We start from the raw sequence: 15,642 nt of genomic DNA on the forward strand, positions 1-15,642 counted from the left end.
TTTTTTTTTTGTCATGAAGGTGGTTGCTTGTTTCTGGCGCAGGCTGTGCAAACCTGGCAACCCAGCGCATGCTGCCGCACGTTTAAGTGGCGTAGCGTCATGAGGGTCAGTGGGGCCGTGGCTCGGTGAGTGAAGACCCTGTAGTGCGGATGATATGTGGCATAGAGGGGCAGATTGTAAATCCACAGAGGAAACATCCGTGGGCTACCATTGGTTCAGCGATGTGTGCGGTCGCCCTGCGGCCCCTCCTCCTCCACCAATGTGCAGTATTGAGAGCCCTGACGTCACAACAATTGGAGCGATGGGCACTGCACTGTGGTTGGTTAGGGTACACCTAGGGCCCAGGTAGAACCCAGTTAAAGCCTGCATGGGCAAACCCAGTTAGGACCCGCCTTGGTCCCACATAAACATGGCTAGTTGGGGCCCACCTAAGGGCCAGGTAGAAGCTACTTATAGCCTGCATGGGCATCGCAGTTGGGACTGAAGTGGATGCCGCTGACATTGCTGACATGGGGTCCATATGGTTTAGCCCACCTTGAAACCATATGGGAACTACGCTGGCATGCTGGCTGTAATGCAAACGCTGGATCATACCTGCAGTGTGTAGTTTGATGTTGTGTGTGTAGCAGATATACCTGCAGTGTGTAGATCAATGTCCATAGGAAAGTCAATGCCCAGCAGTTTTTTTTTCCCCCAGCAGAGTTTCTAGTGTCTCTGTGTCTGTGTGGAAGAGGTTGCACATGAACTCTGCAGCCGCACTGAGGCGCTCCAACACAAACACTCTGACATTAAGCTGGTTCACACAACAAACATCAGCACCACGCTGCTGTTTGTCCAAAAGACACAATATCTCCTCTCCCACCGACGTCATGTGTTCATTTATCGACAGCCGTACAGACTCCTTTTGACACATTTTACGTCGTTTATCCAGCTCTCACTGACTCTCCACATCGGGCTGTTATTTTGCTGCGATCAAGTCAACGATGTGAGAGATTAGCTATCACAGACGGACGGACAGGGGGTGAAACATAGTCTTGCGCCATGCCTTTCGGCCTGGCGGAGACAATAAAAAACCGAAAGGAAAGGAAATGGCCATTTCTGCAACAGCAGTAGTCAATAAACTATGCTATGAAAACATGGGCCACATTGGCAAAGAATGTAAGAAAGAGGCAATCATGTAGAAAATAGCCGATCTCCAAGCTTACAAAGCCTGTCAACGTGAGGCGTTTCGAGCTTGTAGATCGGCTATTTTCACAATATTTACTTGTGGAACGGAGTCAAACAGAATGGGGGGGTCCCAGATGAAGTACGTGTATTTGGGGGGGGGGGGGGGGGGGGGGCGTGAAAGGGTTGATAAACACTGCTCTAATCGGAGCGAAATTATCTGAAATTACTACATGACCATAATGCAGGCTAACATGCGTTGCACGGGGCGGTCCTGCCATTACGTTAGTTACTGTAGTTGCTGTGGAGCTATAGTTCTCCAGAAGACACACACAAACATACACCATCTTCAATGGACGAACTGAGCAGCAATATAGACATTGACCACACGAACGTGCATTGTTGACAAAGTGATTGCACAGCCGCTGCAGGCATGACAACCAGGTTAGCGTTAGCGACATGGCAGCTATCACAGCGCCCTGTCCGTCGTGCTGCAACTGCCTGTGATGGCTACAGCAGTAACAGCAAGCTGTCTGCGATGCCATAGTCTGGAGACTGCTCTTAGCGTGACACGACCAATGAGAGTGAGCGCTGTAGTTGTTGCTAAGATACGGTGGCGTCTCTGCCCCATAGCTTGTAGATCTCTCACACATGATTGGCGTAGGCTGCGTTGCCAGGTCTGACTTTGTGTCTAAGCAATGGTGGGCTTATTTTTGCGCGCCTTTGGGCTCGTTTGCATTGTGCGCACGGCAGCGCTTGTTTAGCGTACGTCAGCGCGACGTGGCAACGGACGTGGCAACGTGAAAGGTGATTGGCTGGTGAAAAGAAACACCCGACGTTACACCAGAAATGGTGCCTGGAGAAAATGGTGACCAAAAAAAAAGTTTGGAAAAAAAGGAAAAAAAACCCGCAGCGGCTGCGTGCTGTTGTGGTGATGAGGTCGTGCGCACGGTAAACGGTACGAAGCTGGCTCCCCTTCCGTTTTGTCCGACATTTGGTGAGTAGAATTAATTATGTTGCGCGGTGGAAAAGGTGTAGTGACCAGTGAGATGTCCCCTACGCGAGGCGTAAATTCAGCGCGGCCGCCGTGGCGAGTCAGTTGGCCACATGTGGTCTGGCGGTGCGTTGTTTAGTCGATAACAGAGCTGTGGGGTGTGGACACCGAGGGTGCGGAAGTTGGTCGCCATTTATATAGTTAGATATTGTGTGTGTGTGTGTGTGTGTGTGTGTGTGTGTGTGTGTGTGTGTGTGTGTGTGTGTGTGTGTGTGTGTGTGTGTGTGTGTGTGTGTGTGTGTGTGTGTGTACAGGTACTGATGGTGTGTCTAATTACAGTGTGTGTGTGTGTGTTTGTACTGTGTGTGTGTGCAGAGTACTGACAGTATGTATGTTTGTGTTGTGTATCATATATCCAGGTGTGTGTGTGTGTGTGTGCAGAGTACTGACGGTATGTATGTTTGTGTTGTGTATCATATATCCAGGTGTTGACCACAGCGGTGATGACAGACCTGCCCGTCATCTCCAACATCCTGTCCAGACTGTTTGAGAGCTCACAGTAAATACATCCTTTTCTCCTGTGTGTGTGTGTGTGTGTGTGTGTGTGTGTGTGTGTGTGTGTGTGTGTGTGTGTGTGTGTGTGTGTGTGTGTGTGTGTGTGTGTGTGTGTGTGTGTGTGTGTGTGACATAGACTAAATGTCGCCACAGGTATAGTAGAATATGAGAAATAGACGTTGAGAACCATTTTCCTGGTCTTCACAAGAGAAAAAATATCTTTAGAGATAATATTTACAATTATGTTCAGTTAGGTTTAGGATTAGACATTTAAGGAGGTTAGATTTGGGGATAGAGGATAGAGTAGAGCCTGATATAAACTTAGTTGGACGCTGGTGGTGTCATGCACCGAAAAATTGCAGATCTACAAGCTTGTAGATCTGCTATTTTTCGGCTTTAGGCTTGCGGTTAAAAATGGCATTTTTTTGGGGGGGCGGGGGGGTGGCAAACCAAGTCTTATGCACACCTGATTGGCTCAGGAAATGTCATTCATAAAATCACTGTTTTAAAATGTTGTCCTTAGAAGTATAGTAATATACGTACGTGTGTGTGTGTGTGTGTGTGTGTGTGTGTGTGTGTGTGTGTGTGTGTGTGTGTGTGTGTGTAGATATCTGGACGATGTCTCCTTGCATCACCTGATCAACGCTCTGTGCTCCCTCTCTCTGGAGGCCATGGAGATGGCTTATGGAAACAACAAGGTGAATCAGATCAACTATACCAGGGATGTCAAACATACGGCCCGCGGGCCGGATCAGGCCCGCTAACTAGTTTAATCCGGCCCGCGAGATGATTTTGCAAAACATTAAAAAAATGTTTAGTTCCAATTTTTGGAACTAAGTTTTAGTTCCAAAAATGTTTTAATTGTTTTTTGGCCAAGTCTACGCCTGCAACCACACGTAACTTCCACTTTCCTCTTCTTCTTCCTCGTCTTTGTATTGTATTGTTTGTGTTGGAGCGCCTCAGTGCGGCTGCAGAGTTCATGTGCAACCTCTACCAGAGAGAGATAGAGACACTAGAAACTCTGCTGGAGACACAAAACAAATTGTGTAGACTTGGCCCTTTGAAATAAAATGTATTTTGGCACTAAAAAAAAACAACATTTTTTTTTCTTAACGGTTATCGATTAATTAATCGGTAAGGCCTAACGGTAGGTGAACGGTTAATAAAATGTCTCCATTTGGCCATCCCTATTTGTGAAGTTTACATTTTCAGAATGTGCTTGTACTAACTAAGACTAAGTAAAGTAAACAAAGAAAACTATCTGAAGTTGTTGTTATTGTTATTATTAGTTATTATGCCATGATTTTACCGGTCCGGCCCTCTGGCCCTCTGGCCCTCCTCCATGTGGCCCCTGAGCTAAAATGAGTTTGACATCCCTGAACTATACTGTACAGTACACATACAGTACTGGGGGCGGCCATAGCTGAGTGGTTAGTGAGCCCGCCTAGGGAGCCAGAGGCCCTGGTTGCCCCAGGTTCGATTCCAGGCCAACATATGTGTCGATGAAATGAAATTTGTCCCTGAGCAAGACTCTTAACCCCTAATTTCTCACAGGTTCTCATTGGAAACAAGACCGCAAGGACTTTCATGAACGACCTGTTAAAAGGAATTATCCTTATCCTTACTACTACATACTATGCTGTGCAGGTCTAAAATATTTTGTTACTGTCGGGGAGAAACCTCTTGTTATCTCCATAATCTAACCTTTTGTGTTTTTTTTTCATAAATGAATGCCCCACTTGGTCATACTAAGGTGTCTCACAAAATCCACGAGCTTGAAGCGTGGCGTGAAGCGACACGTTTTGAGCTTGATGTAGATCTGCTACTTTAGCAATTGTTTCATTTGAATCCTGAAAAGTACCAGTTTTGGACGTATGAGTTTTCCACCCGACAGAGACGATGTAGTCCTGTGGTACTATCCTATGGTTTCCCTACAAACGCATTTAATTTTTTAACCCATTGAGACCTGAAGCCAATTCTACACGTCTCCTTAATCTCAACAGCTTTCTGAAAAACCTATGTTTCTATACCAGTGGTTCTCAATCTTTTTCATGTCAAGGACCCCCAAAATGATATGTATTTGGCCGCGGGCCCCCATCAAAATGTTTTGTTCCAGGGACCCCCCAGAAGCAAAGATTTGCGTTACAAATGTTCGCTTTAAAAATATATATATTCAAAGATTTGCACCCATTTTCACGATTTTTCAAAAATAGCAGATCTACAAGCTCATAGCGCGGCACTCGGTGCCGCGCTATGAGCTTGTAGATCTGCTATTTTTGAATAGCCCAAAGTGTAAAATAATGCTTTTTAGCTCAAATCTAAAAATGACACAGTTCCAGGTCTTAATGGGTTAAGCATTTAGGAACATAATATTTTATAAAGTCTCATGTGATCGGATGATCTCGGATGATCATCCTATCAGTCTTGATAGGATGTCAAGAGTAGACCTGACCTCATTGACCTCCATGTGCCCCCCCCCTGGCTGTAGGAGCCCTCTCTGTTAGAGTAGACCTGACCTCATTGACCTCCATGTGCCCCCCCCCTCTGGCTGTAGGAGCCCTCTCTGTTTGCAGTGGCCAAGCTTCTGGAGACGGGCCTGGTGAACATGGACCGCATCGAGATCCTATGGAGACCTCTGACCGGTCACTTACTGGAGGTAACGTACAGCACCTCCTTCAGTACTACTGGTGTACCTTTTTAACTTGTTGTATTACTGTTCACAATTACTATATTTACTACTTAGGCATTTAACACATCGGGTGCCAGCATTTTTTCATAACAACTTACGTTGGGTGCCAGCATTCTCCCCATTGACTGCGCTTTGCTGTTTAAAGCTCTAGACTCTACGACGAGCAAATCCACGTAAAAAAAAGCATCCATTCATGTTGAGCGATGACCCTGGCTACAGCCTGGAACCATAACATTTCATTCGCGAGTTACAACGGGGGGGGGGGGGGGGTCGTGCATCGCGCATGACCGGTTTTCACCACCGGAAACGGATTCGGAGATATACAGTAGGCGTTTTAAAGAAGGAAATAGACAGGAAGCGGATGGAAGCCATGTTTTTGTTTCCGGTGATCTATCTGGCCCTTCCTTCTCAAGATCACAATGGGTACTCCCAGAGCTGCTCTAGCCCCGCCCGTGCGGAGAAAAACGAAAAAAACAAAAAGACTGAACACACGGTTCAGACCGTGAACGACACCAGAGCGCCACTATGTAAACACACGGTTCAGACCGTGATCGGCACCCGATGTGTTAAGATCTACAGATCTACAAGCACATAGTGCGACACGCGTGCTATGAGCTTGTAGATCTGCTATTTTTTGAATAGCCAAAGAAATCTAAAATGGCAGAGATGTGCATTGAATGGGTTTGTCCCGGAGCAGCTGTGGGTTAGGCTGTAAGGTGTAGGCTGACATTTAAGTCAGCTTTTCTCATCTGCTGATTTGCAGTTTGGCAGAAGTTACACATACAGTACTGGAGGAAACAGGAATATTGATAAAAACACATTCTAGCTATTAAAAAAAGATACATACAAACAGTAGATGACAGTTCTTATCCACACTGTTGGGAAGCGCCAAGTACAATAGTATAAGACTCTGACCCATTTAGACCTGCGGTTCGATTCTACAAAATGTCTTCTAAATCCTAACATTCTTTATTTTTACTTAATTTGCTATATCAGTGGTTCTCAAACTTTTTCAAGGACCAAGGACCACCCAAAACGATATGTATTTGGCCGCGGACCCCCCCATCTCAAAATAATGTTGTTCCAGGGACCCCGCAGAAGCAAAGATTTGAGTCATATTCGCTTTTTAAAACATACATATTCAAAGATTTGCTTACATTTTCAAGATTTTTCAAAAATAGCAGATCTACAAGCTCATTGCGCTTTATTGTTGTCAATCAGGAGAGACAAAACAACAGCATTATGCTAGACCACAGTCCATAGTCCACAAAGGCAAGAGTAGAGCATAACAGTCTTAACACATTGGGTGCCAAAAACGTATATATTCGGTTTTGGAAATACACCCATGAAGTGCCAAAACCGTATACTGTATATATGTTTTTTGAAAAAAATATGAAAGCACCAGGAGATACCATTTTTCGAAGATTTAGACTTTAATCCACTTCCTGGTTAACTTATGACTTCAAAAGCCTGTATCTCGGCTCCTGTGTACTTTTTTTTTTTTTTACAATGTATTTTTGACTATTTTCAACTGGCTGCAACTATGGAACGGATTACCGAATGTTTTTATTTGTTTCCCCCCGATTGTACGAGACCTCTATGTGTGTAATGAGGGGATCACCGTGAGGACGGTGATCACTGAAAATATTTTGTGACTACTTGAAAAAGGTTAAAAAATGGTTAAAAATCCAGGCACTCAACGTACACTTTTTTAATAAAACTCTGGCACCCCAAGTGTTAAAAACTCACCTTTCTGGAGGCCAAAAGAGGAGGTAGTACCATTTTCCCGTTAGACAGACGACCCCCCCCCCCATTGTTTGTACATATAGTGTTATTTTCTTTGTATTTTTGTGTTGATATTTGAACTGTTTGGTTGCTACTATATATGTCTATGAATTGAATACCAAGGACCCCAATGGAAACAAGACCGCAAGGACTTTTTTGGACGGACCTTTTAGACAAAAGTATAATTTAAATATAATTGTGATGTTTTACATTTTTTGCCTAATAAAATATTCAATCAATCAACATACGTAAATTACAAAGCCTAGAAACCAAACGGTAATGCAAAAAAAACACAACTAAAACACAATTAAATCATTAATCCCAATTATTTGTGTGAGAGTGAATGGTCTGAACAGTCCCATGTTATCACCTGTTACTAACTGGTGGTGTGTGTGTGTGTGTGTGTGTGTGCTTTTTCTCTGGAGTCTTTGTGTGATCTTTGTAGTGAGAGTAAACGCCTGTCCTCTTGACCACTTAAACCCTATAGACCCCGGAGTCCCTCAGGGCTCTATGCTAGTATCTTTTCTGTTTTCGCTCTACATTAATTAACCCATTCAAACCAGGTACGCATCTGTGTAACCACTTTAACCATTATTTTATACCTTGGCTGTTCAAAAATAGCAGATCTACGGCACCGAGTGCCACGCTATGAGCTTGTAGATCTGCTATTTTTTTTCAAGAAATTGTGAAAGTGTGTGCAAATCTTTGAATATATTGAGAACCACTGAGATATATATAGCAACATAGTTTTTTTTTCAAAAAACTGTTAGGATTTAGAAGACATTTGTAGAATCCCACAGAAGCAAAGATTTGAGTTACAAATATTCGCTTGAAAAAATATATATTAAAAGATTTGCAAAAATGTTGATGATGATTTTTCAAAAAAATTGCAGCTCCGCGCTATGAGCTTGTAGATCTGCTATTTTTGAATAGCCAAAGCCAAAGATAATGGTCAAAGCGGTTAAAATCTAACAGATGCTTTCCCGATCTTAAAGGGTTAAATAGTTTTCGGTGAAAGTAGCCGATCTACAATCTAGATCTGCTGTTTTCTATACTTACTGGGGAATGCTGGGGTTTAAGTGGTTAACTGTGGTCACTGTTGTACGTGTGTGTGTGTGGGGGGGTGTGCACAACGTACGAACATATCTCTTCAAATTTGTCTTCTTTCTCTATCTCCCCTCTCTTTTGCACTCCTGTCTGTTTTTGCAGAAGGTAAGCTAAGATTCTGTTTCATTCTCTCTCTCTCTCTCTCTCTCTCTCTCTCTCTCTCTCTTTCTCTCGACCCTCCAGAAAAATGCGATTATGCGATCGCATAATTGACCGCTTAATCAGCAAAATGGCGCATAATTATGCGGGGGTAACGTTTTTTTCTAAAAGGCTGCATCGCATAATATGCGCTTCTCAACGCATATTTCGCAACTTTTCACATATTTCGCAACTTCCCGCAATTTCACCGCATAAAAGAGCAAAAAACTTGCATATTTCATTGCATAATCAAGGATTTTTGCACACGTTTTTCTGGAGGGTCTATCTCTCTCTCTCTCTCTCTCTCTCTCTCTCTCTCTCTCTCTCTCTCTCTCTCTCTCTCTCTCTCTCTCTCTCTCTCTCTCTCTCTCTCTCTCTCTCTCTCTCTCCACCCCCCATTGCTGGAGTAGAGGGATTGAAGTGTCGTTGTGTGTCTGCATTGCCATCACTCTGCTAATGCCTTCCAGTCTAATTGTTTTCCGTCTCTGTTTTTTTCTCTCACACAAAAATTTGCTTTTGATTCATTCAGCACAGAAGCAAAAGGCGCCGGGCTGCTATACCTACTGTACCTACTGTACCTACAGCTGTAATAAGCTCTACTGCTCATGTTTGTTTTGCAAAATCTTTGCACGGACAGACCTGTTCGGTCTCTGTTCAAATACAGCTCCTTGGTGTTTGTTTAGGGAGAGATCTACCCTATAACGTGATCTCTATCATTTATAGATATGAGCCATTACTTGTCTTTTTTTTCCTAGCAGAGCTAATGAAGCTATGACTGATGGTATAAGATACACATGGGTATACGGCAGGGATACTTATAGAACGTAATGTAATGTATAAGACACCCTCTGTAGATATAGAATGAATTGTGCCTAATATTAACTCATTGAGTGCCAGGATTGCCGGAATTATTTCAGAATTGATTCTGAAAAGTGCCAGAGTTTTTTTTCACAGAAAACAAAAAGTGCTTAGGAAGCGAGATACAGCCTTTTTCAGTTCTAAGTTAAACAAGGAGTGGATGGAGCTGCACACCTTCAGATGATGATATCTTGGGTTCTGAACATGTTTTTCATGTTTTTTTTACTATTTTTTTCAAAAACACGTGAAACACGTTAATGGCACTCAGTGAGTTAATAATACATTAATGATAATAATAATCTTGTATAGATAATAAAAATAAGGCGAACAACTAGTTTCAAACTCCAGACCACTTAAACCCCAGCATCGGTATTGTGGGGAAAGCTTTTGCAGCAAATAGCAGATCGACAAGCTCACTAAGCCTGTCACAATTATTACATTATCGTCATAATCGTTTCCATGTGGAAAATGTTCACACATTTTCAAATATAAAGCTTGTAGATCTGCTATTCCTGCTATTTTTACACATATGAAATAATTAAATATGTCAATATTTCCACAGTTTAGACGGGACAATTGCTTCCCCAACTTAGTCCTACTGTACCACTCACTGTGTATCAATACCACACCTTTATGATTATGCTGTCTGTCTGTCTGTCTCTGTGTCTGAAGAATAGCCTTTGACCAGGGGGGGTTCAGATCGGTTTCCCACCCACCCAGGGACCGCCGCTGGGGGAAACGCAACCACCTCAGCAGCCTCTTGCTTCCTCTGATGTCTTTTTCATCCACACACACATGAACAACAAAGTTTCTGCAGTCCTTTGATATCTTTCTCCATACTCCCCCCCCCCTGTGTGTGTGTGTGTGTGTGTGTGTGTGTGTGTGTGTGTGTGTGTGTGTGTGTGTGTGTGTGTGTGTGTGTGTGTGTGTGTGTGTGTGTGTGTGTGTGTGTGTGTGTGTGTGTGTGTGTGTGTGTGTGTGTGTGTGTGTGCAGGTCTGCCAGCATCCCAACTCCAGGATGAGAGAGTGGGGGGCCGAGGCTGTGACGGCGCTCATCAAAGCCGGCCTGGCCTACAAGCATGATCCTCCTCTGGTCCAGAACCAGGTACTGTTAGAGTAGAGCTACCACTCTGCTGTTACTAAATGTTGGGATTTAGAGAGGGAAATGCACAAGGAACGTGACAGGACGTGCAATAACCCCACGTTTGCATCTACTTTCGCCTGCGCACTTCACCGGGTATGGTCTAGTATATATAATTTTTGGGGGTCCTTGACATGAAAAAAAAGTTTGAGAACCACTGCTCTATGATATTACATGAAAATAGATCACATCCTTAATGCAATTCTATTGCTTTTCATAATGTCTCTACACATACGCACGCACGCACGCACGCACGCACGCACGCACGCACGCACGACACACACACACACACACACACACACACACACACACACAGACGTGGCGCTTCAACCACACAGTCTGTGAATTCCCCCTTTATTCAGACAGATAAAGACACTAGGTCAGCTCGTCTGGAAGAGAACAGAGGAGCTGTACAGACTCTTTAACCCATTAAGACCTGAAGCCCATTCTACAAATGTCTTCTAAATCGAAAAAAAGTTTCCTGAAAAAAATTATGTTTCTATATCAGTGGTTTTCAAACCTTTTCATGTCAAGGACCCCCAAAATTATATGTATTTGTGCCGCCGACCCCCATCTCAAAACATTTTGTTCCAGGGACCCCCCAGAAGCAAAGATTTGAGTTACAAATGTTCGCTTTAAAAATATATATATATTCAAAGAGTTGCACACATTTTCACGATTTTTCAAAAATAGCAGATCTACAAGCTCATAGCGCGGCACTCGGTGCCGTGCTATGAGCTTGTAGATCTGCTATTTTTGAATAGCCCAAAGTCTAAAATAATGCTTTTTTAGCTCAAATCAAAAAAGTGACACAGATGCGTTCCAGGTCTTAATGGGTTAAACACACACAGTAAAGAAACGTGTCTGTGTCTCTGAAGCTCGTCTTCAAGGTGTGACTGATGATGCTGTACAGAGTCCACAGCCTCCTGCCCTCATTAGAGCGTTTCATGTCGTTGTTGTCGGAGAACAGCTAGAATCTCCATATTCTAACTTTGTGTTTTTTTGGTAAATGAACGCCCTACAGTACTTGATCATACTGCAGCGTCACACAAAAGCATCATAAGTAGCAGATCTGCAAGCTCTAAATGTTTGAGAATTTGAATCCTGAAAAGTAACAGTTTTGGACCGGCCAGACAGAGACAGTATGAATTAGAAGTGATGTTTGTTGGCAGGTTTGTTAACCCATTAAGACCTGAGGCCGCGTCTAAAAAAATCTAAATCCTAAAAAAAAAATATTAAAAAATAATTTTCACGTTTTTTCAAAAATAGCAGATCTACAAGCTCATAGCACGGCACTCGGTGCCGCGCTATGAGCTTGTAGATCTGCTATTTTTGAATAGCCAAAGTGACATAGATGCGTTCCAGGTCTTAATGGGTTAAAGGTAGGGTAAGGGATTTTCTTTGGTTAAAATAAGTGTTAAATAGCTCTATATTGTGATAGTACTCATTGCTATAGAGTGTTTGTTCAGTAAAAGGAGTCTCCTTGTCTCTCCACCTCTTTATAAAACAGAAAATGCATTTTCATTTCAGTTTCAGTTTCATTTCCAATTTTATCCAATCAGGATAGAGAACTCAATCAGGATATAGTTTAAACAAGTGAAATTGGAAGTGATGACACTAAGAAATGAGCAGACAAAATTGGAACTGGAACACTATAAAAATGAAGCTTAAAAATGGGTACTTACTACTTTCTCCTGATTGGCTGAGATTTTGACACCTACCGGAAAAGGTATTTTCTGTTTATTAAAGAGCTGGAGAGACGGAGAGACTCCTGTTACTGAACAAACACTCTATAGCAATGATTACTATCAGAATATAGTGCTTTAACCTTTTAACAAAATACTTTTTGTTTTAACCCAAAAATATCACTTACCCTACCTTTAATAAAAACCTGAATAAAAAAGAGGTGAACGTTGCGAAGTGTGCTTCAACACATTTCCAATTTTCAGTACTTTCACTTCTACTCCACTAACATCTCAGAGGCAAATATTGTACTTTTACTCCACTACAATTATTTGAAAACTTTAGTTACTATTTAAGTTACTTTGCAGATATAAATGATTCCATTATAAAACATACATTAACCACTTTAGCCCTATTTTATACCGCGACGCGTTGTGAGCTTTTAGATCTGCTATTTTCAAACATTTTAGTTCTTTTTACTTTTGGTACTTTTAAGTACATTTTGATACCAATACGTTTGTACTTTTACTCATGTAAATTTTGAATTCCGGACTTTCACTCGTAACAGAGTACTTCTACATTGCTTGTATTGATACTTTTACTTAAAGGACGACTTCACCGATTTTCAACCTATCTTCATATAATTGGTCCTCACTAATACTAATGATAAAATGGTACAATTTTATTCTACTCGGTCTGTGTCTCAGAGGAGGGCTGTGGACAGTTCAGAGTCCCGTCTACCAGTGACATCATCGATGGGGAATCCAAGCTAATAGAAACTGCAGGCTTTCTATTCCTGGAAAGTTGCAATGCAATAAAAGAAGCCATTGCTCTCGCGTTAATAAAAATCTAAATAAAAAATGTGAAATCTTGTTGGGAAAAAAAAATCATGCCTAACGATGATGTCACTGGTAGACAGGTGTCTGGACTGTCCACAGCCCTCCTCTGAGACACAGACCAAGTAGAAAAAAATGGTACCATTTTATCATGAGTATTAGTGAGGACCTATTATATGAAGATAGGTTGAAAATCGGTGAAGTCGTCCTTTTAACCCATTAAGACCTGGAACTGTGTCATTTTTAGATTTGAGCTAAAAAAAAATATTTTACACTTTGGCTATTCAAAAATAGCAGATATACAAGCTCTTAGCGCGGCACCGAGTGCCGCGCTAAGAGCTTGTATATCTGCTATTTTTGAAAAATCGTGAAAATGTGTGCAAATCTTTGAATATATATATTTTTAAAGCAAATATTTTTAACTCAAATCTTTGCTTCTGGGGGGTCCCTGGAACAATATTTTTGACATGAAAAAGTTTGAGAACCACTGATATAGAAAATTAAGTTTTTCAGAAAACTGTTGGGATTTAGGAGACATGTAGAATCGGCTTCAGGTCTTAAAGGGTTAAGTAAAACATTTGAGTACTTTCCCCACCAGGTAGAGTAATACTTGACTGTGTCTCCTCTCCTCTGTTCCATGCAGCGCTTGCAGCTTCTCCTGCTCAACCCTCTGAAGGAGTTGTCCAACGTCCTGCACGCAGACATCAGACACAAGCAGCTGGAGAGCGTGCTGCAGATCCTGCAGAGCCAGGGCGACGGCCTGGGGCCCGGCTGGCCCCTGGTGCTGGGGGTCATAGGGGCCATCCGCAACGACCAGGGGTGAGCTGCTGGGGAGAGAGAGAGAGAGAGAGAGAGAGAGAGAGAGAGAGAGAGAGAGAGAGAGAGAGAGAGAGAGAGAGAGAGAGAGAGAGAGAGAGAGAGAGAGAGAGAGAGAGAGAGAGAGAGAGAGAGAGAGAGAGAGAGAGAGAGAGAGAGAGAGAGAGAGAGAGAGAGAGAGAGAGAGAGAGAGAGAGAGAGAGAGAGAGAGAGAGTGGTGTTGATCTCAGTGTTGATTTCGTCGACTAAAACTATGACGGAAAATGTCGGTCGATTACATTTTTTCACTGACGAAAACGAAATAAAAAACTAATTAAAACCTAAGCTATGATGACTAAAACTAAGACTAAATATGTTGACAATTTCGTCAACAAATGAAAGCTAGACTAAAATGTTAGTGAGGGATCTAGTGGAGAAGAGATCCAGTAGAACTAAAATACAAGTTATTTTATGTTTGGTTGCACTCGGGTGTTGCGCTCTGAAAATAACTGATCTACAAGCTCACAACGCGTTGTGAGCTTGTAGATCGGCTATTTTCAGCATGCAAACAAGTGTCAAATCTGCCATTACGAGAGGCAAACCGCCAAAATACATTTTAGTCGACTAAATCAACTGTAGATTTAATCGACTAAAATCTTATATTTAGTCGACTAAAACTACACAAAACTAAATGGAATTTGATTCAAACGACTATGACTAAAACTAAATCATAATTTGCTGTCAAAATCAACACTGGTTGATCGTTTTGAGCTTGTAGACATTTTTTTAAACATTTTTTTAAAACAATCTCGAAACATTTTGAATCGTTTTGAAAAATGCATAACAGCAAATCTTCTCTTATGGGGGGTCCCTGGCAAAACATATTTTTAGATAGGGGTCCGCGGACAAATACATCGTCGCTGTCAGGTGGAAACGGTCCAAAACCGTTCCTTTTAAATTATTATTTTTAAAACATTTTAAAACAGCGAAAATAGACTATCTGCTATTTTCACTACTTTTGTGTCACACTCTTGTATGATGAAGTAGAGCTTTAATTTATGAAAAAAACATAAACATTTAAACATGGAGATAGGAGGTTTCTGCCTGACAGTGACTATATATATATATACATTTAGGTTGTCCTTGGCATGAAAATGTTTGAGAACCGCTGATTTAACCCATTGAGACCTGAAGCCGATTCTACATGTCTCCTAAATCTCAACAGTTTTCTGAAAAACCTATGTTTCTATATCAGTGGTGCTCAATCTTTTTCATGTCAAGGACCCCCAAAATTATATGTATTTGGCCGGGGACCCCCATCAAAATATGTTGTTCCAGGGACCCCCAGAGGCAACGATTTGAGTTAAAAATGTTCGCTTTGAAAATATATATATTCAAAGATTTGCACACATTTTCACGATTTTTCAAAAATAGCAGATCTACAAGCTCATAGCGCGGCACTCGGTGCCGCGCTATGAGCTTGTATATCTGCTATTTTTGAATAGCCTAAAGTGTAAAATAATGCTGTTTAGCTCAAATCTAAAAATGACACAGGTCCAGGTCTTAATGGGTTAAACGTCGTAGACAGTGGAACCAAAAGTTTTCTTATTAAAGATTTGCAGAAGTCACGTCCTCATAGTACAGAGAAGTGATATTCTTCACAGCACAAGCAACAAACAGAAGGACAGGGTTCAAAGTTCTTATCAGGACAATAAAAACAATCTTCCACTTGAGCAGACTCATACAATAGGCTTATATTCAAGTCTTTCATGAATTATTACCATTTGGAAATCTTCCCTTTAAATTAGAAGTGTGAAGGTAATGGCCAAATTGATTTTTATATTTTAATTTTCAGGCAGAAACCTTGAAATCTCCATACTTCAATTGTGTTTGTTTT

At 41.9% G+C, this 15,642-nt stretch overlaps 1 protein-coding gene across 2 annotated transcripts in view; it reads left to right on the forward strand.

The window, feature by feature from the left end:
- mon2 (MON2 homolog, regulator of endosome-to-Golgi trafficking) overlaps positions 1-15,642 on the forward strand; it is a 148,562-nt gene that overhangs the window by 86,513 nt on the left and 46,407 nt on the right. For both annotated transcript variants that reach the window (XM_084060094.1, XM_084060095.1), the window contains exons 18-22: positions 2,644-2,717; positions 3,321-3,411; positions 5,268-5,369; positions 10,285-10,395; positions 13,594-13,769. In XM_084060094.1, coding sequence (XP_083916220.1) covers positions 2,644-2,717; positions 3,321-3,411; positions 5,268-5,369; positions 10,285-10,395; positions 13,594-13,769 — 554 coding nt within the window. The remainder of the gene's footprint in view (positions 1-2,643; positions 2,718-3,320; positions 3,412-5,267; positions 5,370-10,284; positions 10,396-13,593; positions 13,770-15,642) is intronic.

The sequence above is a fragment of the Gymnoscopelus microlampas genome, assembly GCF_963454915.1.
Source record: "Gymnoscopelus microlampas genome assembly, chromosome: 6".
In the NCBI taxonomy this organism is placed as follows: domain Eukaryota; kingdom Metazoa; phylum Chordata; class Actinopteri; order Myctophiformes; family Myctophidae; genus Gymnoscopelus; species Gymnoscopelus microlampas.